This window comes from Pristis pectinata, chromosome 5 (genome assembly GCF_009764475.1).
Source record: "Pristis pectinata isolate sPriPec2 chromosome 5, sPriPec2.1.pri, whole genome shotgun sequence".
In the NCBI taxonomy this organism is placed as follows: Eukaryota; Metazoa; Chordata; class Chondrichthyes; order Rhinopristiformes; family Pristidae; genus Pristis; species Pristis pectinata.
Genome location: NC_067409.1, coordinates 94289271 through 94315121, shown reverse-complemented (window position 1 = coordinate 94315121; position 25851 = coordinate 94289271). Strand labels below are relative to the sequence as shown.

The 25851-nt window shown below is 38.2% G+C and overlaps 1 protein-coding gene across 1 annotated transcript in view; it reads left to right on the top strand.

The window, feature by feature from the left end:
- Positions 1 to 24936, top strand: part of LOC127570314 (cadherin-18-like) — a 480238-nt gene extending 455302 nt beyond the window's left edge. The window contains exons 7-13 of the mRNA XM_052015743.1: positions 1071 to 1258; positions 1368 to 1621; positions 7264 to 7400; positions 8196 to 8317; positions 8827 to 8944; positions 11599 to 11850; positions 24348 to 24936. Of these exons, the coding sequence (XP_051871703.1) occupies positions 1071 to 1258; positions 1368 to 1621; positions 7264 to 7400; positions 8196 to 8317; positions 8827 to 8944; positions 11599 to 11850; positions 24348 to 24838 (1562 nt within the window). The 3' untranslated portion in view covers positions 24839 to 24936. The remainder of the gene's footprint in view (positions 1 to 1070; positions 1259 to 1367; positions 1622 to 7263; positions 7401 to 8195; positions 8318 to 8826; positions 8945 to 11598; positions 11851 to 24347) is intronic.
- Positions 24937 to 25851: the final 915 nt, after the last annotated feature.

Sequence of the window (25851 nt, the reverse complement as noted above, 5' to 3'; positions counted from 1 at the left end):
TCTCCCCGTCGCTCGGGAAAGACGAGGCCCGCCGCCATCTTGGGCCTCGTCGCTCCGACGCCGCGCGACCCGACTGCCGAGCCGGTTCGCCTGACCGGACGGTGAGTCGCTACAAGAATAATTTTAAATTTTGGTGTTGGAGAAGAAGGCCTTAAAGAGATTAAGAGCTTGTTTTTCTTTCTTTCCCAGTTCTGACAAAGGGTTGTGGACCTCAAATTTTAGCGGTTTCTCTTTCCACAGCTTCTGCCTGATTTGCTGAGATCAGCTTCTGCCTGATCTGCAAAATTTCATATTGAGCATTTTCAGTCTTATTATTTGCTTTAAAAAGATAGCTGGTAACGGAGAAAATAAATGCCATGGATTATCATTGTTTCTAGATGGAGCGTGGGATAGGGAACAATCTTAACAGAGGAGAGGAAAGCCCAATAGTGCTAGATGTGGTCTAACCTGATCATGTGATGGATGGCTAAACCAGCTGGAAACCAAAGCACTCAAAACAGTATGTTATGCATCTTAGATGGAGGTGTTTCGTGGCTCTGAGGGCTGAAGCTTGTCCTGACACATGGGAGGATTTCACTGACAACTAGGGCATCAAAGGTGGAAGTCTGACAGTGGTTGAGCAGGTCAGCATATCTGATGACCATAGAGCCTCCGAAAGTCAGTGGGCACTCGTGGCCCAGGAGAAGTTTGCGTATGCAGTAATTTTATTAAAATAATTGAAAGATTACCTGTGGTCAGCCTCAGATATCCCCAGACTATTTCCCCACTCTCTGACTATCCCAGACATTCACTGCAGCTGAGTTAACTGGCACAGTTCCTGCTGGACATGATGTAAGTCACATGGATTTTGGGCAAGAGACAGATCTAGGAACAGATGAGACCTGGGAGATAAAATGACCTGGGTTTCTTGCCAAGGAGACCCTAGGCAACCTCTGGCTCAACCTGTGTTTAAAATAAAAACATGAAAGCTTTGCATGTTATATTTTAGTTTAAGTTATGTGTGGCTTTGTATCTGTGATTTTGTTCTGTCAGAGATTATCGTTAAGTTATGCTCCTCTGTCTATTTCCAGAACACTACCAGCTCTATGTCCCTGAGTCAGCTACAGTGGGCACAGCTGTAGGTAAGATTAAAGCAATTGATCCTGACATTGGTGTGAATGCAGACATGAGCTACAGCATCATTGATGGAGATGGATTAGGCATTTTCTCCATCACGACTGACAAAGACACCAGAGAAGGAGTTATTATTCTAAAGAAGGTAACAACCTTTTATTTTCCTGAATTTCTAAACTGGGTTGTTTTGCATCCCACTAAATCTAATGGGCTGTTAATAATTGAATTATCTTTGTGGTCTACTCATGCTTCAGTCACTGAACTATGAAAAGAAGAAAGTATACACTGTGATGATTGAAGGTGAAAACACTCACATTGATCCTCGCTTTTGGAACATGGGCCCCTTCAAGGACACTGCCACTCTCAAAATCATTGTTGGAGATGTGGACGAGCCCCCGGTGTTTTCACTCCCCTTTTATGTGATGGATGTTTATGAAAATGCCAAACCTGGGACAATGGTTGGGACAGTACATGCACAAGATCCTGACAGTGCCAAAAGCCACATCAGGTATGAGCTAGCTTTATTTAATTAAAACCCCTAATCCGAGTATTTCGGTAAAAGTTTATATTCTAGCCTTGTTGATCAGTAAATTATGCTGAGATTCAATAACCTCTGCTGACAATCATCATAAGATTGCTGTGAAGAATGTAACAACATCAACGTTTCATATTTGTGACTTTTAATTCCAAATGCAATACATCAGTGTGAAATGTTCGCTTTGTTTCTCTCTCTGCAGATGCTGCCTGACCGGCTGAGCATCTCCAGCAGTTTTTGTTTTATTTCTGATTTCAGGCATCTCCAACATTTTGCATAGACAATATTTACTGTGTTTTCCGATGCTTCAAATTTTGAGAGTTGTATTCATAATTACTCGATAATGGCATTGGACCTAAGTTAAATTAAAATTGTACAATTTAAGCTTTAAAGCCTTCAAGAAGAAATAACAAAGTTATAACTTTCCAAGCAGGCCAACACATCATGCAAGGGAACTATGAAACAAGGAAAATTTAAAACAAGAGTCCTGAATATTGAGTATATTATAAAGATGAATAGAGTAGACTTAGAGGCAACAAAAAATTATATAGACTCACCAACAAATCTTTTTCAATAATGGATACAGTCTGCTTTTGCTCTTGCTAAAACAGTAGAACTTCACAAAATAATCTAAAAGCAAAGATTTATTCTAATTGGTTGATGGTTCTTTGGCATAAAACAAGTGTTGAATTGGAATTGACTGGAAGTGAATAATGTAAAGTGAATACTTTTGAAATATGGCATCATACTGTAGAAATTAAATTTGGATTTTTTCATTTAAATATCATTGAGTTAAACTTTTCAATACTCCTGTTGCTTTGATGAATTAATGAGTGAACGGGAAATGGCCCAGATTGAGAAGTCGATTGGTTTTAAATTCAAAGCATGCTTGAAGTTTTCATCAGAGAAAGTCTTGCAGCAGTCACAAAATCAATACAATATATGGTGTCAATTGGCTGAAGGAAGGTTTGTAAATTTTTTCCTCAGGGAAGACTCTTTGCAGTTTTGATGTTTAAATACACAAGGGGTTTTGATATGCTATAAATAATTTAGCTTTGGCTTTCAACAAAAGAATTATATTTCTTTTAAAACACAACATTAAAGAGTGATACTATCTTTCAAACCACCTTCACAATTTAGAAGAAATGGTAGATGGAAGGATGCTGAAACTACAATACAGTCACATCCATCATTTCGTGTTGCAATCTTTCATTAAAGACACATATAAAAGCAGACTGAGTGGTGCAATGAGATAGCATTAGCCTTTCCACCCCTGGTGCTGGAGATTGATCCAGGTCAGATCAATTTTCATTTCAACACTATCAGAAGACTTCCAGATAGACTCAGCCTAGAGAAGGTGGCCCACAGTGCAGAATGTACTGGGAAGGTGGTTGTTAAATGTGTTAAAGGATTACAATACTGTGAATACTCTTCTGAAGTGGCGTGAAGTCATGATACCTTCCCTGTTGTGTGGAAGGAAACATAAATTGCCTCTATAACTGACATGCAATTACTAATTACATGAGCTAAAGGAGGAAAAGTATTCTGTTCTCGAGCACTGATACATCCTTCATCTTTGGCAAAGTCTTTGGAAAATATAAATTAGAAAAATTTGACTAAGCCTGCAAAACTCAGGTCAACTTCGAATTTTTTTTATTGCCAGTAGGATTATTTAATGTTGTGAGTTGTTGTTTCTCCGTACCGTCATTTTTAAGTTATCTGACATTTTCACCTCTAGCTACAGATCTTTCCAAACTAGCAAAAAAAACCGACGTCCTGTTCTAATCAGGGTTTCCAATACATTTCTGATGCAGTTTCTTCAACGGTGCTATAAGTCAGCATCAGGTTGTATTAGCTGTTGGTTAAACTGAAGTTTGAAAAGGGATCCTGAGCATCTGTTGAGCTCTTATTTGCAGAGGAATTGAGTATCCTAAAGTCATAATACAGCACAGAAGCAGGGTCTTCAGCCCATCCCATCTATGCTGACCATCAATTCCCATTGACACTAATCTCATTTACCAGCACTTAGTCCATACCAAAAACTACTAGAGATCAATGTGAAACACAAAGAAAATATTTGGAGATAAAGACTCAATTCTCATTGTAATATTGCTATGTTATCCTATGTTAGTACACTTCCTATTTTAAGAGCACTGCCTGGATTTCCTCTCTAAGACCGAGTAAAGTTCTGAATGCACACAGTGTCCTACATGTGGTAAAAAAGAAGGCAGGCATTTGTTCTACATTATGCATCAGTGATCTTGTCTAATTAATCACACACATCAAGGTTGTAATTTACACTCATTATCTAAGATGAAAAAAAGAAACATTCAGCAGGTCAGGCAGCACCATTAAGATAAAATAAGATATCTTTATTAGTCACATGTACATCGAAACACACAGTGAAATGCATCTTTTTGTGTAGAGTGTTCTGGGGGCAGCCCACAAGTGTTGCCACACTTCCGGCGCCAACGTTGCATGCCCACAACTTCCTAACCCGTACGTCTTTTTTGGAATGTGGGAGGAAACTGGAGCACCTGGAGAAAACCCATGCAGACACGGGGAGAATATACAAGCTCCTTAAAGACAGTGGCCGGAATTGAACCTGGGTCGCTGGCGCTGTAAAAAGTTACGCTAACCGCTACATTACCATGCCTGCCCTTAGAGAGAGAAACAAAGTTAACACTCCAAGGCAAGAACCCCTCATTCGATTAGAAAAGATTGGAAATGTAATAAGTTTAATTAAGTACAGAGGCAGGGAAAATGACAGGGAGAGGGAAGGAAATTTGAAAAGGAAAGGACTGAGGTAATGTAGGAGGCTGAGGAGAGAAAAGTCAGAGATGGAATAGTGAGGAGCATTAAAATGACAAAAAAATATCTGGAACTGTACTTTCATATCCTGCATTCTTCAATGCTGTTTCAATGAAGTTCAAACGGCAGCTTAACACACAGTACCTCAGTTTATGACAAGGTGCTTTCCAGCCTCCAGAGTCAACAATTTCAGATCATGATTCCCGAGTATATGGATATTGGTGAGGATTCTGCTATTCCCAATCACAACTCATCCAGAGTATCATTTGTTCCTTCATATGTAAAATTACATTTCTCTTTTACCTTCGCTGGTTTTGTCATTTATTTTCTCATGGCTTCTGTGCCATCATAGACATTTTGTTTTTGCATTTTCTGACTCTGACTCTGTACTTGATTAAACTGTTATATCTCTAACTGATTCCAGACCTATTGAAAGAGCACCATCCTGTAACTTTAGCTCTATCTCTTTCTCTATAGAGGTGAATGAGACTTTAAACCTACCTGCCTCCTCAGATGAACATAATATATCCCAGGTACAGTTTAAAGAAGAACTAGGCTATTCTCCCCAGTGTCCTGAAAATGTTTATCACTCAGTCAACTTCACTAAAATAGCTTAGCCATGTTCATCCAGGGAAACCCTTCATGTGCTAAACAATCCAAGCTTAATGGCAAGTGGTGTTACTTACACAGTAAGTGACAAGTGAAGTCTACTTCCTCAGGAGGCTAAAGAAATTTGACATGCCCCATCAACCCTTACTAATTTATATTGATGCACCATAGAAAGCATCCTATCTGGATGCATCACAGCTTGGTATGGCAATTGTTCTGCCTGTGACCACAAGAAACCGCAGTGAGTTGTGGACACAGCTCAGCACATCACGGAAACCAGCCTCCCCTCCAATGGACTCTGTCTGTATCTCTCGCTGCATCGGTAAAGCAGCCAGCATGACCAAAGACCCCACCCACACCCCATACATTCTCTTTTCTCGCCTCTCCCATTGGGAAAGATACAAAAGCCTGAAAGCACCGACCATCAGCCTCAACGACATCTTCTATCCCACTTTTATAAGACGATTGAATGGTTCCCTATTACAAAAATATAGATTCTTGACCTCACAATCTACCTTGTTATGACCTTGCACCTTATTGTCTACTGGCACTGTGCTTTTTCTGTAGCTGTTACACTTTATTCTGCATTCTGTTATTGTTTTACCTTGTACTTCCTCAATGCACTGTGTGATGAATTGATCTGCATCAATGGTATGCAAGACAAGTTTTTCACCATGCCTCAGTACATGTGACAATAATAAACCAATTCCAATATTGAAAATTGACATTTATACATACTTTGAGAACTTATTCTGGATCTCCTGTAGCACTCACACACAGACTTCAGATATGTTCAGTGGCATCCAATAGTTTGCAATACATGCTAGGTTACCAGTTCAGTCATTGTTTCAATCTGCTTGCTTAGTTTGCATTGACCACAGACTGCCCATGCAGAAATAAGTTTTCACAGCACTTGTGATGTCTGCTTCAGCATGACCTAAAGTCAATCTGGCTGAGCAGATCCCAGGCTGACACAGGGACCCCATCTCCCATAGGTTCTCTTTAAAGTAGCTACTTAACTAGTTCTTCTCTGGTCTATCTAATCCCACTGTCTCCCCCAAAGAGACCCCTTCCAATCTCCTCACTGCTCTGTCAAATTAACTCTTACGTTGATCACAGATCACTCCCTTCCAACTACTGACCTCAAAGCCCAATCACAAATGTCATTCATTCCCCAATCACCAAAGCTACTCCCATCTCATAGCACATCCTGTCCCCTTGCCCACTACCAGGTCTACCTGCCATCACTGTCTACTGATCTGACACATCCATGATTACTGGCCAGTTGACTCTTATCCCAACCCTTCTACTTAACAACTAGTCACTTACCTGATTTGTTTCACACAAAATGAAAGTCCCTTTGTACCACATGTTTCCCTTGGCCTGTTCCTCCACTGCATTTTTCTGGGCAGGTCCATGAGCGAAATGTTTGTTGTCTAGCTGCAAAACAGTTGTATAACTTTCCTCAGAGGCACTGACCAAGTTGCTATTATTTCATTGATTTTGCTGGTACCTTACACACATTCCTTTTCTGCAACTGTGATTATACTTAGGGAAAGAGACTTGCACCTGCCTATCGCTATCTCTTACCTACATCTACCTGTCACCACCCTGTGCCCACCCTGCCTCCCCTCTTTTGTCCACCTATCAATGCTCTGCTTTTCCCTCCTATGTTTTGGGCTTCCCCTTTTCTCATCTTCAGTCTGAAGAAGGGTCCTGACATGAAACGTTGAACGCCTGCTTTTCTCCATGGATGCTGCCTGGCCTGCTGAGTTCCTCTAGCATCATAGTGTTTTTTTTTATCTGTGATTATAGTTACATCTGATTTAATTGTTTGCAAAGTGTTTGGGGATATCCAGAAGCTGTGGAAGGGGCTTTATAAATTCCAGCCCTTCATTTTCATTCCAACCTTGATTTTTTTTTAATTAAAAGCTTGCTAACTTTTTTTATTTTGCTCTTGACATTGTTCTGGTGAATGAGATTTGAGTTTGAGTAAATAAAAGACTTCTCTTAAACAATAAACTACTCATCATTATAAACACTTTAATGTATAAATTCTCTGGTTAAATAGGAAGATATGAAGAGCATGTTTTTTTGTGAAATTAAGTTGAAATTCATTTATATAAGACCAAGAAATGATATCTAGTTGTGTCTTCTTGTGAATCTTCAAGTAATTTTTAATTGCTTCCTGTTAGATTCTTCATTGAACATGACGAGGAAGCAGAGGGGTATTTCAGCATAGATGCTAACAGCGGGGTTATTAAGACCACAAAGGAACTTGATAGGGAAGACGTACCTTGGCACAATATTACAATCTTTGCATCAGAACTTGGTAAGTGTGTGAGCTGAAAGCTTTTACTATTTTAAGTAATTCCAAATTTATTGAGTTTAGGGGCCGTCAAGTTGGTCAGGCATTTTTCAACCTTTCTTAAATGGCCTCCATTGAGCCATGTTGCCCCCCCCCCCCATTTGAATAAGTTCTTTGTGATAAACAAAATTTATTTGAATTGCAAATTTTTTATGTCATTTGTTGATTTATTTCAAGCTGTATGAAATCTTGGTGGTAATTTCAGCCTAACCTATTTGTTGAGAAATTGAAGGAATCAGATCAGCTGCTAGTTTTAGCACTCCATCTGATTTTCTGATCCATTGACCTTGACTTTCCAGCCTACAACACATCATTGTATTATATTTGTCAACCAATTAAACAAATAGTTTTTCAGTTCATTCACACAGGAAATAAATTCGTGTTTTACATAGCTAATAAAAGGATAAAAATATCAAACATGCAATTCAGTTGGATTTACCATGCCTTCATAATCAATAAAGCTAGTAGTTAAAACATCAAAATTGTATTTAAAAACCATGGACAAGATCTTTTGAAACTGAAGTTGTTCGTTGAGTTATCTCATGCACTTGTATTAGTTATTGGAAAATCGGTACATAGTCCTGGCAGTTTTATTTACTGGACACAATTTCAGTTCTCTTTTGCAAGTTTGTCAAATTGTCCTTCATAAATACATAATTTAAGGTCATATTAGTTTTATTATTGTACTATGTGTGTATTTGTGCAAATTTTAGGTATGGATGGTTAAGACTATGTAATTTTATTTTCATTATTTTGTAGACAACCCATCTCAGATTACTCAAGTTGCTGTTGCCATTCAAGTTCTTGATTTTAATGATAATGCACCAGAGATTGTGAAGGATTATGACACAATTCTTTGTGAAAATGCCAAACCTGGTCAGGTACAGTAGTGTTTTTGTTTGCAATAACCATTACAGACCAGTGGCGTTATCATTTATGATATGGGAAGAAAGCCAGCAGCAAAATTACATGAATATGATAAATATTATAGGCTAGAAATTCATCCTCGGTCAGAAGCTCTAAGCCTGTTATATAATGTTCATTAATGTTCTATTCCACTTCTGAAATTAATAAATAAAACAAAAAATTCCACTGACTTCAACAGAACCACATTTTGGAAGCAGTGTACAAGGCCCAAAGGTTAACATAGTTGTTCAGTGCAGTCTATCAAGGATGAACTTTTGAGCTGGAATCTTAAAACTTTGTGTTTCTTTGTCTAATGTAGTATTCAGGGTAGATGTAAAATAAATGACACATTTCAATTTCCTTAAGTAAATCGTGTAGTAATTTTTGTGGGAACATATGAGGAAGAGCTTATCAAATGCATCAAGATTAATATTAGGCACAAGTCAGATTTACAGAATTCGTATCTTTTCTTTGCTACACTTAGGTTATTCAGACAGTAAGTGCTACAGACAAGGATGACTTTGCCAATGGACCACGATTTCACTTCTCCCTTGTGGACACTTTCCCGCCAAACCCAAATTTTACTCTGCGGGATAATGAAGGTAATAATCCACATTCAGAACATAATCAGCCTGAAATTCCTTCTAGAAAAGTGTTCCAATAAAGTGTTACTATGCTCTGAACTGAATTGAGGGACATGAGAATGTTTTGGGGAGGAAGAGTTCAGACAGAAGATCAGGCATGATATTTTTCAATGGTTGAGCAGACTTGATGGGAAAATGGTCACATTCCTGCTCCTATTTTTCATTTTCTCCTGTTCTTTAAAATGTTCCTTTTCCAAGTACTACATTTTGATCGTATGCCGGAGTTTTCCTTTGATTTAGTAGTTTATTTTTTATTGTGAATCACTTCAATATACTACTTATTTTCAGTTTCAAGATTGTTTCTCTTCCTCTTCCATTTTAATTGGCTCTATATCTTCTATAATGGCTGACAGGTAACTAGAGCCCTCACACAGTTAATTTGGTGTTCATGTAGTTGCTAGGTTACTTCTCCAATCTGTCACTGACATCCTGAAAACATGACATAAACTAAAAGTTAAATCTCAACATGCTGGTCAAAGGAATTAAAAATCACAACTCTGGCATTTTAAGTTAGCTCATATGCTAATCGTGAATGTGAAGATATGCTAATATGATTATGAATTTAGAAATCAGTAAGTTTGCATATTTATATTTTGAGAAATAAAGACTGAATACATTTTCAAATGCAGTGATTAATTTGAAACTTGTTTTTTTTTTGCTTGGTTGACTTGCTAATTGTAGAAATCGTGATTTATTACTTTGAAGACAAGTTCATGAATTAATTAAACAAGTGCATGATCTGTTGATAAGGAAGATGGTTCAAATATATAGTTTTCTGATAATCTACTTTCTGAAAATCATCTAATTGGACTGATTTACTTTTGTACAGGTGATTAAATTTGAAACAACCAATAAATCCATGCAGCATAATGTTTTAACATTATTCCTGCCTCTTCATCAACTCTCATTTCACATACATATTTTCAAAGGATCGAAGTGACGTCAAACACAAAATCCTTGAAACTAGACTCCACTAACCTATAAATACTTAGTACCTGTGATATTATTATTTATTATGAATATATTATCCCCTCCATTGCAAAACTGTCACAGAATTTCACATCAATGTGTTTTGCAGCCAACATTTGATGAAATGAATTTTAAAACATAAGTATTTTAATGTGTTTTCGCTTTCATATTTATGGATCTGTTAATGCGTGGGAACAGATGTGCTTTAATTGACAAAAGAATAAATGTGAAGTGAAAAGTCACTTTGATCCAAATAGTGATTTAACAAAAATGCCTTTCAGGGGTGAACTTAGGAAACATTTGTTCACTAAAATATGGCAAGTACATCTAAGATATGTGTGAGAATGATATGCAAGTAGTAGAATCATAGAAATTGATGACATAGAAGGAGGGCATTCAACCCAGTATGTCCATGCCAGCCAGAAGGGAACAAAGAATGGTAATAAAATGTTGAACTCTCTTCCCCAAATGGCAAGTGATGCTAAGCCCACTGTTAATTTTGCATCTATTATTTATAGATTTTTATAAACCAATTGGTATACAGAGTTCCACATCCATATTCATTTCCAGGTCACAGATCAGCGATCAACAAATGGCAGAACAGGCTCCTCCTGTTCCTATGTTTCTATGACATGTCCTGCAGTAGGATTGTACAGCACAGAAACAGGCCCTTTGGCCCACCACGTCCATGTTGTCTGCTGTACCTACCCACATTATGTCCATAGCATTCTGAGCCATAGCAATTCAAGTCCTTGTCTAGATGCTTCTTAAGTGTTATGAAGCTTCCACCACCATTTCAGGCAGCACGTACCAGACTGTAACCACCATCTGTATGAAAGAATTCCCCTTCAGATCCCCTCTAAACCTCCTACCACTCACTTTTAATGTATGCCCTCGTGCCTTAGGCACTCCCACCATGGGAAAAAAGATTTTTACTATCTACCCATCTATTCCCCTCATAATTTTATATACCTCTATCAGGTCACCCTGTAGCCTCCGCAATAAACCCAGCCTGTCAAGTTGATCCCTATAACTGAAATACTCCAAACCAGACAACAGAATCTCCGAAGCGTAGTAAGACATATGTGAGAATGATATGTAAGCGGCTTGTCAACATTTCCTACTACCCATCTCAATGTATTATTTATAGTTTCTGTTAAACTGAAAATGAAATGGGTGTAGCAGAAAGGTGGCATACATTTCATTTCATTCATGATCGAATGCCAGCAGTAGAAGGTCATCTTCCCATCAATCCACCCTCCCCAATTTTCCAAATAGGATGGAAAGTTGAATGGGCTGCACAGGGAGTGGCTATCTCCTAGCGTCCTGTCATCAGGTTTCTGTTTATATCCAACACTGAAATAGCTCTGTGGTTTAGGTTTAGTCATCAGATAGAGAAGGGATTTTGCCCTGTTACCACAGAAACTCTCATTGAACAAACAGAATTTCTTGATTGATAATTCCAAATACTTTACTGCTGCAAATGTTGTAACAACAAAAACAAATATGAGAGCATCTTTGCTATTCAATGTATTTTATGACTTTTTCTGTCCTTTTAACAGAAAAAGCAATGATCATACAAGCAAATCCCTTAAAATGAATTGTATTTTAATTAACCTGTTATGTAATATTTGTTGTTATAGACAGCACAGCTAGCATTATGATACGGCGCAGAAAATTCAGTCGGCATCTACAGGAAGTCTACCAGCTACCAATTGTGGTTTCAGACAGCGGGTCTCCCATTCTGAGCAGCACCAGTACTCTAACTATTAGGGTGTGTGCTTGTGAGAGGAGTGGCAAAGTTCGAACATGCAGCACTGAAGCATATCTCTCTGCAGCTGGTTTGAGTACTGGGGCGTTGATAGCCATTCTGCTCTGCATTGTCATCCTGTTAGGTAAGCCTTCAGTAGAGGCAAAAATAATAAGAACTCAATGAAAGTGATTTTGTGACTGGAGGTGCTGGGCCAGTGGGGAAAGTGAGTAGCACAAAATGGATAGTAATGAATTGGCAGTGCTTATTTCATAAGTGGGGCCAACACCCAATATTCACTTGAGAAATTAGTCACCTGTACTTTTGATTTGTTTGTAATTGTACTTGGTGAGTTTCTTCCAGTAACACTCAGTTGATATTGTTGTAATTCATGATGTTTGATTAGCTTTTTAATGTATACTCATTGTTTTAATATTTCAGGATCCACAAAGGCATCTCCTACAGCCAGACAATGGTTTATTTAGACCTGCTGTGAACTGATAACTAGTGGGTTGACCCAAGTGAATCCAGTTCCGCAGTTTGCATTAGCTGCACAGCCAAACTAACTCTTAGTCATCACGCAGCTTCTGAGATCCAGCTGGTGTTGCTCTCCTGTGAAGAGCAGTGGGCTATGATTGGTGATGAGATTGCAGATAGCAAAAGAGAGTCCCACTCATGGCCATCCTGATGGCCACTTGACAACTTTACTGTCTAAAGGCCTTTACATTGCTTCCAAATATCTCTGAGCTTCAGACATTTGGAAAATTGAAATAAAAAACTTAAACATGTTTAACAATTTGACGCCAAATAAACATAGTTGCATCCAGCTCTAGAGAATAAAATCAATTTTCATACACTATGCTGAAAAAAGCACCATAGAGTCAAATTTGAGCTGCACCTATGAACTACTCTGAATCGACTAGTGGTTGAGCTGTTATGCCATTTTGTCTCACTACCGAAGAAAGCTATTTCACACAAACGAACAATATCTCAGGGCAATAGCAGTAATTTAGAGGACTCACTATTTAGTTCCTACTCAGAGTAAGATCCATAAAAATTGAAGGGTATCCCCTCCCCCCAACTGTAAACTTTCCTTCATTATTTGTCAACCATCCCCCCCCACCCCCCCCCAACATTTAGGTTGGAAACGACAACCTGCAGCGTATTTCAAACCAATGTTTCAGCAGAAGAGACAAACAGTCTCTTTGAAGTCCTGACATCTTTTCTCTATAAATGCATAATAGTAGTGGTTTCAGTTTCCCAATAAACTCACAGAGAAGAAAAATGACACTAATAAAGCTAGTAATCTGTTTAGATTATCTTTGCTTTGAGGCAGAGCAGACAGAGTCATCTGTGATGTGTGGGATAGTCTTGGTGCCCCGAGGATTTGCATGGCTTATTTTCTTTCCTGCAATGTTAAATCAGCGTTCCTGCTGTGAAACATCTTTTCTCATATGTGATTTACCTAACACTAAATAAGATGTTTGCATCTTTCAAATTCAACACATAGTCATTCCAATATTTTTCTTAGATCTAAGCTAGAAAGGGAAGGAAGCTAATTTCTGAGTGCTTTCTAATGTACACAAAACAGCATGAATCAGAAAGTACTGCTTAGGTGTTGTTTAAAACAACATACTTTTCTTTCATGCGGTTTAATTCAGCTGATAAGGATGAATTTGCACATCATTATATATCTCAGGAAATCCAACATTAATTTGCATCCGTTTAATTATTTTTGAAGCATGGTCAGTATTTTATATGCACAAATGTGCGAGCAATTTTGCGCACTGCAACACTTCACAAACAGCTGCTATCTGTTTTCCGTGGTGTTAGCCAAGAGATTGGGAGTTTTTATTTGAATAAGTTTGTGCGATCTTTTACAGCCGACTGAAACTCCATAACAGACAGCTACAGAGCTTTATTTTTATATCTCATCTGGATAAAGCATATCTTGCAACACAGAATCCTTTCAATACAGTAATGAAATGTCAGCCTAGTGTAACCAATGCAGTATTTGAGCCAGTTATCAGAGGTGGATCAAATTAACTTGCTTTGTTTTTCTCTGTTGCCATACCTCAGTACTATCCATGTTTTAAATTACAGAAAGCTCTGTTAATATTACAAAGGCTATAGCTGGGGAGAAAGTGTTTACACGCCCATTTTCTGTTCATAATTTTAAGCAGTATTTGCCTTATTTTTCCGCTCACACATCTGTAACCAAAGATAGAAAGTTCTCTGGCCTTCGGGCAAAGGGTTTAAACATGCTGGCAGCGAGCAGCACTTTCTAAAGGAACTAGAGTTCTAAGATTTAACATAGACTCCCAGCCTCCTGGCCAACACTACTAGTAAACATGTCCTTTGGGGATTGTACTGTGTGCAAAGTTGCTCGCAAAAATCCAGAACATTCCACTCACTGGAGTCCAACAGTGGAGACCAGATATGCTTAAAATCCTCAGCCTGAGGCAGACTTGATATAGGATCAGATTCCCTTGTCATTTAACAAGGGATTCCTAACCTTGACATTAGGAGGAAAAGGATTAAGATTTTTTAAATGTTTTTAATACAACCATGAGCTCTTCTTTTTCTTTTTCTTTCTTTTTCAATCTTTTTATTAGTTTTCAAATTAATACAGATTGATATATAGCATCAATGTTTGTACATGTAATACAAAGAGATCAGGATAACAATCATGGCATTGATAATCATAAAGAACAATAAAATATAAAAAAACTGTAGATCCAACGATCTCTTAGTAAATGAATATAATATGAAATAAAGGAAAGAAAAAGATTTATTATATAAATCTAAAAAAAGAAAGAAAAGAAAACCCAAATCAATAAGAAAAATTATAAACAATATAAACTAAACTAAACAGAAAAATTGCAAAAAAAAACAAACAACAAAAAAAAAGAAAAAAAACAGGGCTAAAATTTCTCAGTAGAAACAGAATAATATTATGTCGTCAGCTCCGTTCCTCTAAGTTAGAAAGTTATTGAAAGGGGATCTACATCTTGTGAAAATATTGAATAAATGGACTCCAAATATCTTTGAATTTAAATGAAAGATCAACAGTACCACTCCTAATTTTTTCCAAGTTTAAACATGATATAGTTTGAGAAAACCATTGAAAAGTAGTAGGGGGTATTAGATCCTTCCATTTAAGCAAAATGGATCATTTGGCCATTAATGTAACAAAAGCAATCATACGATTAGCAGAACTTTTTATATATTATGTACAGCAACTTGAAGCATTTGTAAGTGTCTCCAAGTTATCTTCTGGTGGGGGTGGATTAGAGATTCATCACTTGGCCCTCTGTGTCTGGCCCTGGAAACTGTAGGTAGTTGGAGTCCAGGGGTGTTAGGAGTAATCCAGCTTGATTCAACCCAATGTAGTCTTGGACATAGACCACTGAGTTCCCAGTTGCTAAATCTGACCTAATGAAGATAAATTAAGGGGCAGAAGTTTGAATGTGTAATGGTGAGTTGACTGCCTGCTTTGTCCTCAAATGCTTGTGCATATTTTTTCTATCAAAGTATGATGTAAGCCAAGCTGTTGGCTGGCTTTCATCTTTTTTACGCAAACATTGAAGACCAAGTTTACCAATCTGTCACCGTCTTGACTTTTTTTGTTAGGTCATTTTCTATTCCAACTAACTGGATTTCTGGGGTACTTCCTCTGAATCAAAACTATGGAAACTTGGTAGAATCAATGGATTTCAATTATTGTAGCTCAGTTCTCATGTTTTCATGTTTTTCATAGAAAACATAGAAGAGATCATTCAGCCCATTGAGTCTGTGCCAGCTCTCAGAGCATTCCCACCAGTCTTATTCCCCCATTTATTTTCCTGAAACCCATTCTCACTCATATGCCCATATACATTTGATAATCCCCCTGCCACCTACACTAGAGATGATCTACAGTAACCAAATAACCTACCAGCATTTCTGGGGTACTTCCTCTGAATCAAAACTATGGAAACTTGGTAGAATCAATGGATTTCAATTATTGTAGCTCAGTTCTCATGTTTTCATGTTTTTCATAGAAAACATAGAAGAGATCATTCAGCCCATTGAGTCTGTGCCAGCTCTCAGAGCATTCCCACCAGTCTTATTCCCCCATTTATTTTCCTGAAACCCATTCTCACTCATATGCCCATATACATTTGATAATCCCCCTGCCACCTACACTAGAGATGATCTACAGTAACCAAATAACCTACCAGCATTTCTGGGGTACTTCCTCTGAATCAAAACTATGGAAACTTGGTAGAATCAATGGATTTCAATTATTGTAGCTCAGTTCTCATGTTTTCATGTTTTTCATAGAAAACATAGAAGAGATCATTCAGCCCATTGAGTCTGTGCCAGCTCTCAGAGCATTCCCACCAGTCTTATTCCCCCATTTATTTTCCTGAAACCCATTCTCACTCATATGCCCATATACATTTGATAATCCCCCTGCCACCTACACTAGAGATGATCTACAGTAACCAAATAACCTACCAGCATTTCTGGGGTACTTCCTCTGAATCAAAACTATGGAAACTTGGTAGAATCAATGGATTTCAATTATTGTAGCTCAGTTCTCATGTTTTCATGTTTTTCATAGAAAACATAGAAGAGATCATTCAGCCCATTGAGTCTGTGCCAGCTCTCAGAGCATTCCCACCAGTCTTATTCCCCCATTTATTTTCCTGAAACCCATTCTCACTCATATGCCCATATACATTTGATAATCCCCCTGCCACCTACACTAGAGATGATCTACAGTAACCAAATAACCTACCAGCATTTCTTCGGGATGTAGGAGGACACCCGTGAGATCACAGGGTGAATGTACAAACTCCATACAGAGAGCGCACGAGATTGGGATTGAACCCAGGCCGCTGGAGCTATGAGGCAGCAGCAATGCCTGTCGCACTATTTTTCCTCTCCAGTTGTCAAGTTGATCATAATCTCATGTTATTATGAAGAAATGATCATTTGATCATAATAACATGAGATGCTCAAGAATTATTCATCTTTTGTCGTTTGGATTAAGATGGGTTGGTTCATCGCTGAGATAAAATTGACATTAAACCAAGAATGGAGATAGCAGAAGGGTTGATCAAAAGTTTATTCGATCAACAATACAGTAAATGAATCGCCTGATGTATGACCTCAGTGGTTGAAGCCAGACTCTCAGATGTTGCGTGAAGAAACTGAGTATTCGTCTGATTTGGAGCAATATATATTTCCTGGAGCACTGTCAGCTGAGGTGAAAAAGGGACAGGAAGTGGTGCAGCTTAAAGAAATTTAAATATAAGGATGAGAACTTCACTGCTACAGCACAGGGGTTATGGGTGAATGAGACATGGTCTGAATTACGGAGTAATCTGCAGGACTTTAAGCTGAATGTTAGGGATGGCAGAGGATGAAAATCCAGCCAAATGAGCTTTGCAGTCTGCAGGTGATATGGATAAGAATTTCACCAACAGATGGGCTGAGGCATGGAGACAACAAATGGTCAAATGGAACAGCAAAGCCGTAGTTCAACCTGGGACATTGTTCTATGAGGCAGGTGGAATTGATAGTAATGATTGTTGGCTCAAGGTTTGAGGGAGCTTCCAATCCAAACTTTTGCATGACTGAGACAATATGGAAAACATCAATGTGTCATCAACTGTGGAACTAACTAAATGCAATTTGGGTCAGATAATAACATATTTAGTGCTAACCAAGGGAGTGTGAATGCTCATAATGCTAAGTGCTCATTTCCAATTTATTTTGTAATCATGCAGTGTACATTTTGAAGCAGTCAGCCAGATGATTGAAAGAAAAAATGTCAATGAGGATATTAGCCAAGATGAAGGTTGCACAATGAACAGTGTGTTTGGAGTATTTTATTGTTTTAAACAGATGTCCTGTTTCACTTGCTTGCAATTTACATAATTGAAAGCTGTATCTGCAATATCCCTAGCAGGTGTTTGAAATGCAATGCTGTGTGACTGTTGTTAAGTCACTAGCTAACCGCTTTGTCCATTGTCTTATCTAATAAGACTTGTTTGTAGATCACAAAAAAGGCTAGAATTCCCCCCACAGAGAACAGTGGTCACCAGCCACTGCATTCAAATAACTTATTACTGCCTATTCAACCTAAATCGTTTAATCATAAAAGATAAGTGCAGTGACTGCTTTTGATCAATAGTCTGGTTCCTGGAACAAAATTACATTTTCTACCAGGACATAATAAAAGGATTCATGGGAATGTTAGACACCAGTACTGGAGGAAAAAAACAGTAAATCTCTCAGCAAGTTCTGCAGGGATAAGATTATCGTTGCTAAATATGCTTGAAGCATGGGACAAAGGAGACAATCACTAGAAAGATGACCTTTGGGAAATCTACAAGTATAGCCAAGTTAATAATTCAAGTTTTTTTTAGTTGTCATGATGTTTATGTGGTTTGAAAATGTTTTATTCCCATTTGAAAAGGGAATAAAAAAGGAAAATAAACAAATGATTTTGAAGTATTCTTTACTTCAACAAATAACTATTTTAAGAAGGAAAGGTTTTGTAAACTGGCAATTATGAAACTAATTCATGAGCAGGTTGATAAGAGGGTGTGCAATGCTTGATAAAAATTGGTTTAGTTTTATGTGATAAAAAGTAATGGGTACTTGGGAGTAATTGCAAAGCAGTAAATGATGGGAGGATTTATTTGACATACACATCATTTAAATCCTAAAATGAGATTATGCACTAAAGTTACTGCAGGCTATCAATTACATTTCTTTAAATGTATTTATCATAGACTTTATGGAGGGTTTCATTCAGTTTTGCACTTTGAGCATATTTGGGAATGAATGCTGATCACTGATCCATTCTGAGTTGTTGATGCTCGGAGACATCTGCACTGAATGATTCATGATTCAGTGTTTTCCTGATTAATAAATGGAAGCTGGTTGCTTGAAAATAATCTGGACAATGAATGGCCACATGATTCTTCAACAAACCTACTCATTCTTTAAATGATCTCTCCATACCAGAGACAGACTATCCAATCAGTTAATTCCCTAAGGCCATCCTAATGCTGGTAATAATGGAGCTCCAGTATATTTCCTTTATAATTGCAAATGTTCATTTTCCTTATCCATTTACAAAATCAAAGTATGACAAATGTTGACCCATTACCAACATAAGTACAAACAAATATATATATTTAATAAAGCAAGATGTAAGTTTGGATTGGATTGCCACTAGGAATAAATACATCTGAATTAGAAATGTAAGCCTGACTATAAAGCAATTTCTCAGCAGAATTAAAAATAAGTATTTTTCTTCCTAGTTTAGATACTGCACAATATCTTCATTTAGTCCAGGTAACAGAATTGTTGTTATTTATTTGTTAATCTCAATTATATTTATCACCCTCACAATTAAGTCAAGGCTTCTGGGTTCTATACTAGCTATCAATCACATACTTCTTCTTGAGTGTTCCTTTGGAATCAAGCATCATTTGCTTTCATTCCAGTTCTGTGAGACAGGAGGTGGCTGATAGGACGGTCAAATAGGTTGCTGGTGAGGTTGTGTGCTCCTTCTGCCAGTTATGCTGAGTGTCTCTATGCTTGGACGTGAGATCCTCAGTGCCATCCCAAATGTACCTTTGCCTCTTTGAGTGGTCATGGACCAGAGATGTCCAAGAGTTAATGGAATTGTTGCGTTTGTATCAAGGACGCTCTGAGAACATCCTTGAATCTTTTCCTCTATCTGCCTGGTCATCTTCTCATGACAGAGCACAGAGTAAAATGTCTGTTTTGGGTGTCTGGTGTTGGGCATTCAAGCAACGTGGTGTTTCTCATGAAGCTGCCTGAGAGTAACTAGCACTTCAGTGCTAGGGCTGTTGGCCTAGAAGAGGGCCCTGATATTGATTCACTTATCCTTCCAGTGACTTTGGAGGATTTTGTAGAGACAACATTGATGGTATTTTTCCAGTGCATTGAAATACCTGTTGTAGGTAATCCATGTCTCAGACAAGTATAGGATAGTGGGGGACTTTGATGAGTTTTGCATGAGGTCATGCACCCTTCTCCTCAGATGGCCAAAGGCTGTGCAGCTGCACTAAAAGCTGTGCTAAATTTCATTCTCTGCATCTGCCTTTCCTGAGAGGAGATTTCTGAGATATGGGAAGTGGTCCAAGGTTTTGGGGTCTCAATGTGCACCTTCCTTGTCGGAAGGTGGTGTTGTACAGTGGCAGCATGTTCGTAGAGGAGCTTTCTCTTGCAGGTATTGAATGTAAGGCCCATCCACTTGTGTGAATATAGAACAATACAGCACAGGAATAGGCCCGTTAGCCCATGATGTTTGTGCTGATCATGATGCCAATTTGAACTGCACATCTGCCTGCACGTGGTATACTTGAGTGAATGAGTCAATGATGATTCAGTTTATGAAAATGCATAATTGCTAATGTGACCTGTGTACCAGCTCCACATAGTTGTCACAGGCTGAACAGTCTCCCATTTTAGCTTTAGATTAGCTCCACTCTAATGGGAAGGTTGTTGGAAGTGTGGTGCAACATTGCATCAAGGAAGAGTGCCCCGGGACATTTTTCAATGATGCAGCCTTGCTAGAATTCAGGTTTGCACGCCTCCTCAAGGCAAACATCATCTGGAGATAAAATTTCTGTGGGCAGCCAAATTGAAAAGCCTCTCCACAGTCCCTCCTTATTGAGAGTCAAAAGCTTTGTAGAGATCAAAAAAGGTCATATTTTTGGTTGGTGCTGCTCCCTGCATTTCTCTTGGAGATGTCACACTGTCAAATTCATGCATACTGTGCCTCTGCACGGGCAGAAAGCACAGTACTATTCAGGGACAAGCTGAGAACATAATCTCGCAGTACATTTGTGTTGTTATGTCAAGCATTGGAAAGATCAGTGGTGCAGTTTCCACTATAAAGCAGCTGGATAAAAGAGGAATTGTTATTAGTCTAATGATTTACATTTCACAAAAGTTTCTAGTCATAAGGAAAGTGGGTCTATTAAATAGAAATTACAGTTCGCTGTGAAAGGTCACTGAGCCAAAGATTAAAGGAAAAGTTATAAATCATCCAATAATAGATCTTAATATCTTTTAATGCCCAAACCATGACAAAACTTACAGCAGATTTCCCTCTTATTAAATTATTTTATTTGCCATTGCATTTTGTCTCTGTATAATATAATTAGTCTTAACTTACTGAATTTTAAAATTTTGATATCACCAGTTCTATACTGCTATATTTTCTTTTGATGCCAGTATCATTTTTATTGTCACAGTAAATTAGTTTTAGATTGTTTTTAATTTAATCCTATAAAATGTTTAAAGCAAATAATTTTTACTTGATTTGATGTATATAAGTTACAAACTTGTATAGCTGTTCCTAGTTTAAATTAAGCATTTGTTCTGTAGGCTGCCTTCACCTACATTTCCTGAACAAAAGATAAAACCAATTGGTCTGGATATAAGGGAGGAATATCAACAGTTACCCATATAATTGATAGGAAATTCAGACATGAAAGGCTTAAAGTTGCTTGAATATTTTTAGCAGTCTTGGAAGGTCTTGAAATGTTTCTGAATATCAGAGATACTCAAGGCCTTTGACAGGTAGCTAATCCAAGAGACCTGGTCTATCCAGCCATGAAAGTTTCTTTTCAACTGTTTCATGGGAGCAACTTGTTCTGGCTTCCACTGCATGACATTGTTTATGTGTGAAAATCCTTGTCACTATGCAATGACTTACACATTACAGGCTGGATCTGCATGGAAGCACAAATTGACTCAAGGGGATCCATAAAAGTTATATACAAAATTGATTTCTAGGTCAGCACCCAGCATTGGAAGCATTTGCTGATTGCAAGATCCAGCCATTGCCTTCTTCCTTGCACTCGTCCTCCTAAATGCGCTTCTGCAGGATTGAATGGAATAAGATGAGATGACTGAACATAAATTGACTTGTTCTCTATCCACACTTTGCAAGTGAACAAACCAGTGCAGGGACTGAGCAGTGAACATCGCATTCTTTGTGGGATAGATCACATTTAACAGTACTCGAAGTTGTACTGAGGTGCTGTTCATTCCGAATTAGGTGTGGCAGTTGTCTAGTGACATATTGATGAAGGAGTCTATTAGAAGTCATTGGTCGACTCTGGGAGTTGATTAATCCAGGAAAAAAATGGAATGTTAATTGGCCTTGAAAAAGACAGAACTCCATTCACAACTTTCCAAGGTTATCTGACCAGCTGCACTCAGGAATTCACATTTTGTTTTGTCTCACAGGTGTCTCAGCATGTGATAGAATGATAGTCCCAATGACGTTGGACGAACATGTCAGGAACAATAGAATCCATGTGAGGATAACAACTCACTTCCTAGAGCAAGAGTATATTTTGTGATAAATTGAATATCCAGTTTCTCCTCCACCTTTATACAGGTAGCCAAGGAAGTGTGTTTTCTTGATGGATGAAGATAGAGATAGCTTGTACTGCTATCCCCACATCCTGGTAGTGGTTTCATGGAAGGCAGGTACCAGAGATGCACCTCTGGTAGCAGGGGCATCAAACAGCTCTTTGCAAATGGAAAACTATCTTGCATAGCCCTTCATAATGGGGGCTGTCCACAATGGAGAGCTTTGGTTAGCAATATATTTCAGGCCAAAACTTGTCAAAGTCTAGGCTCCTTGTTGTCTTCTTGTGTGTCACCATGTACACTTTTCGTCACCGGGCTGTAGCATCCTCAGAGACATCCATGGAATGGAAGTCCTTGAGCAAGTGTTTAGAAGGATAAATGAGTGTCTTCACACTGATCCAGTGATAGGTGACTGGATCCCCTTTACTCAGTCCAACTGGAGGGAAAAAACAGTAAGCAAGATTAAAATGAGATCTTAAAGAGCAGGTTTCACATTAAATTGTCAGAACAATGAATTATGCAATATCTTCATGTCAAAGTTTGCCATAGTTGGGGTGAAATTCAATAGGATGCAGACAGAGAGACAGAGTGAAAAGGAGTGAGATGGAAGAACAATATGCTGTTGAAGACCAATAGCTTGCTGGCATCTGCCATGCAGTTTCCCTGCCTTCAGCTCCTGATGTCTGCAAGTTTCTTTCTGAGGCCACAGCAATTTATGAACCCATTTATCTCCAGCCCATTTGAGTCAAACTCATCACCAATCTGTTTACAAATACACTGATAAGAGAAAAATTAAAACACAAATCAGTTTGTTAGCCAATAAGATGCATTGCAGCTTGAAATGAAAATGAACTGCATCTGTGATGGTTTATTAGAGATAGCCACAAATTCTCACACATTGGACATAAAATCGATCCAGACCACATGAATAACTCATTCTTATTTCATTTATTTTATCCTATACATCAGCAAACCTGTTCATTAATAAATTAAAAGCTAATCTCCTGTACTCTGAACACTGAACAGGGAAACAACAACTTTTCCAAAGTGCTTTGATCATGGTACAATGGAGTATGGTGTGAGGCCTTCTGCCAAGTTCCTGGGGATGGACCTGATCTCCCGTTCAAAAATTTGAAATAAATTCACCAATTCCATGTTGCTTTTAAGAAACAGTCAGAAGTCTCTAGCTTTAATAGATTTAAGAGATTAAAGTTTAAGAGATTTAACATTCAAGAATAATATCCAGGCTGACCTATCAATGCAGTGTTGACAGAACCCTGCATTACCTCAGTGCTATCTTTCAAATGAAAAGTCAAACCAAACCCTTTTCCTCTCATAACTGAGTGGCATAATTTAGAAGAACTAGAAGACATTTATCCCTGGTGTGTTGCCAACATTTATCCCATAGAACCATAGAACCATAGAACAATACAGCACAAAACAGACCCTTCGGCCCACCATGTTGTACCGTCCATCAAACCACCCTCACACTACCTAACCCCTTCCTCCCGCATATCCCTCCATCTCACATTCCTCCATATGCCTATCCAACAAACTCTTGAACCTGTCCAATGTATCTGCCTCCACCACCACCCCAGGCAGTGCATTCCATGCACCAACCACTCTCTGGGTGAAAAACCTCCCCCTGACATCTCCCCTGAACCTCCGACCCATAACCTTAAAGCCATGCCCTCTCGTCTTGAGCATTGGTGCCCTGGGAAGGAGGCGCTGACTGTCTATCTATTCCTCTCAATATTTTATATACCTCTATCATGTCTCCTCTCATCCTCCTCCTTTCCAGTGAATAAAGCCTAGCACCTTAAGCCTCTCCTCATATTCAATACTCTCTAATCCAGGCAGCATCCTGGTAAATCTCCCATTGTTAACATTACAAAATAAAAGGATGACTTAGTTTTTTCAAATCACCAGTTTTTGAAGCTTGCTGTACTTAAATTGGTTGCTTTTTTTTCCAACTTTACAACAGAAACTGAACTTCAAAGGTACTTGTTGGCTGTAAAGTGCTCATGGTGTCCTGAGATTGCTTTATAAATTTCTTTGTCTTACTTTGTTAAAGTAAATACCTTAGAGCTGGAGGCATCGGGTGAAATTTCTCTGCCATTTGTGCGAGTAACTTAGCCTAACTTTGCATTAAATGTAAGGAGTAAATCCTACATTGTTCTTCCCCTGAAATCTCATTGCTTCCACTGTGTTGCTTCACAGCTATCATTGTTCTGTTCATCACTCTGAAACGGGGCAAGAAGGAGCCACTCATTATCTCAGAAGAAGATATTAGAGAGAATGTGGTGACATACGATGACGAGGGAGGAGGGGAAGAGGACACAGAGGCATTCGATATCACGGCACTGAGAAACCCTGCGGCAGCTGAGGAAGTGAGATACCGGCGAGACGTCAGGCCTGATGTACAACCCTTGCCCAGACAAAGACCCCCCTCAGCCCTAAACAGCCCTGATATTCATGAGTTTATTAAGCAAAAACTGCAGGAAGCAGACTTGGATCTAAGTGTTCCTCCATATGACTCTCTCCAGACATATGCATATGAAGGCCATGGATCCACTGCAGGATCGATCAGTTCATTGGATTCAGTCACTGCACACTCGGAACAGGATTATAATTACCTTGGAGACTGGGGACTTCAGTTCAAAAAACTGTCCGAATTGTACGGAGTAGAGAAATCAGAAAGAACCACTTAGTTTTCATTACCATAGTAAAACACTGTATGTAAAACACAAAAAAAATCAGATTTTCATTTCTTAAGCTGCAATTGTTACACAATTTTACTGTAGCAACAAGTGCCCTTTTAATATTTTGAAACATGGGTTCAACAAACAAGCAGAAGGAACACATTTTGAAAATATAAAGAATAAACAAAATATTTTCCCTGGTGTATATTTTTTATTGTTTAATAAAGTTCATTGTTCCATAATAAAGACACTGTGCTACAGTTTAAGATTAGGCAATTTGGTTCAATATAGTATGACAGATAAAGCTCTGGAGTTAACTTTGTGGAGTTGTAGAGCTTCAGTATCATGCTTTATGAAAAGCCTTGATTTTTCATTCATCCAAGATGCCACAATTAGGTAGACTGGGTGAATAAGTTACAATTGGTACAAAAGACAGACAGGCATATCATTATGATGATTTTGACATATATTTCAGTACGTCCCAAAGCACCTTATACCCATTGAAGTAGGCTCACTATTGCAGAGTAGGTAATGTTGCAACTGATTTGTGCACGACAAACTTCACAAATGGAATGTGATAATAGCAAACTGTTTTATAATAATGTTGAGTAATGGATAAATATTGGCAGGGTTGAGGAGGATGTCTCTCCTGTTCTTCTTCAAATTAGTGTCATGGGACCTTTTACAACAGAGAGAGCAAATGGAACATCCTTGTAACATCCCATCCAAAAGAAGGCACCTTCAGCAGTCCAGAGCTTCCTTCTACTGCACAGGAGTAACAATACTTTATCGTAACATAGATTATAATTGGTGATCCATAACATTGGATGATTAGATTAGTAACATTACTTGTGTTGATTCAAGTCTAAAATCTTCAATTATCCAGTGCAGTTAGAATATAATTGTTTCTTTTCTTCCTATTGAAAAGTATCTTTGATGCATTTAAGCATGGTAACCTGATACAGTTTCATTAAGACAACTTAAAATTAGTATAACATTAAAATGAACATTTTAATCAGCCA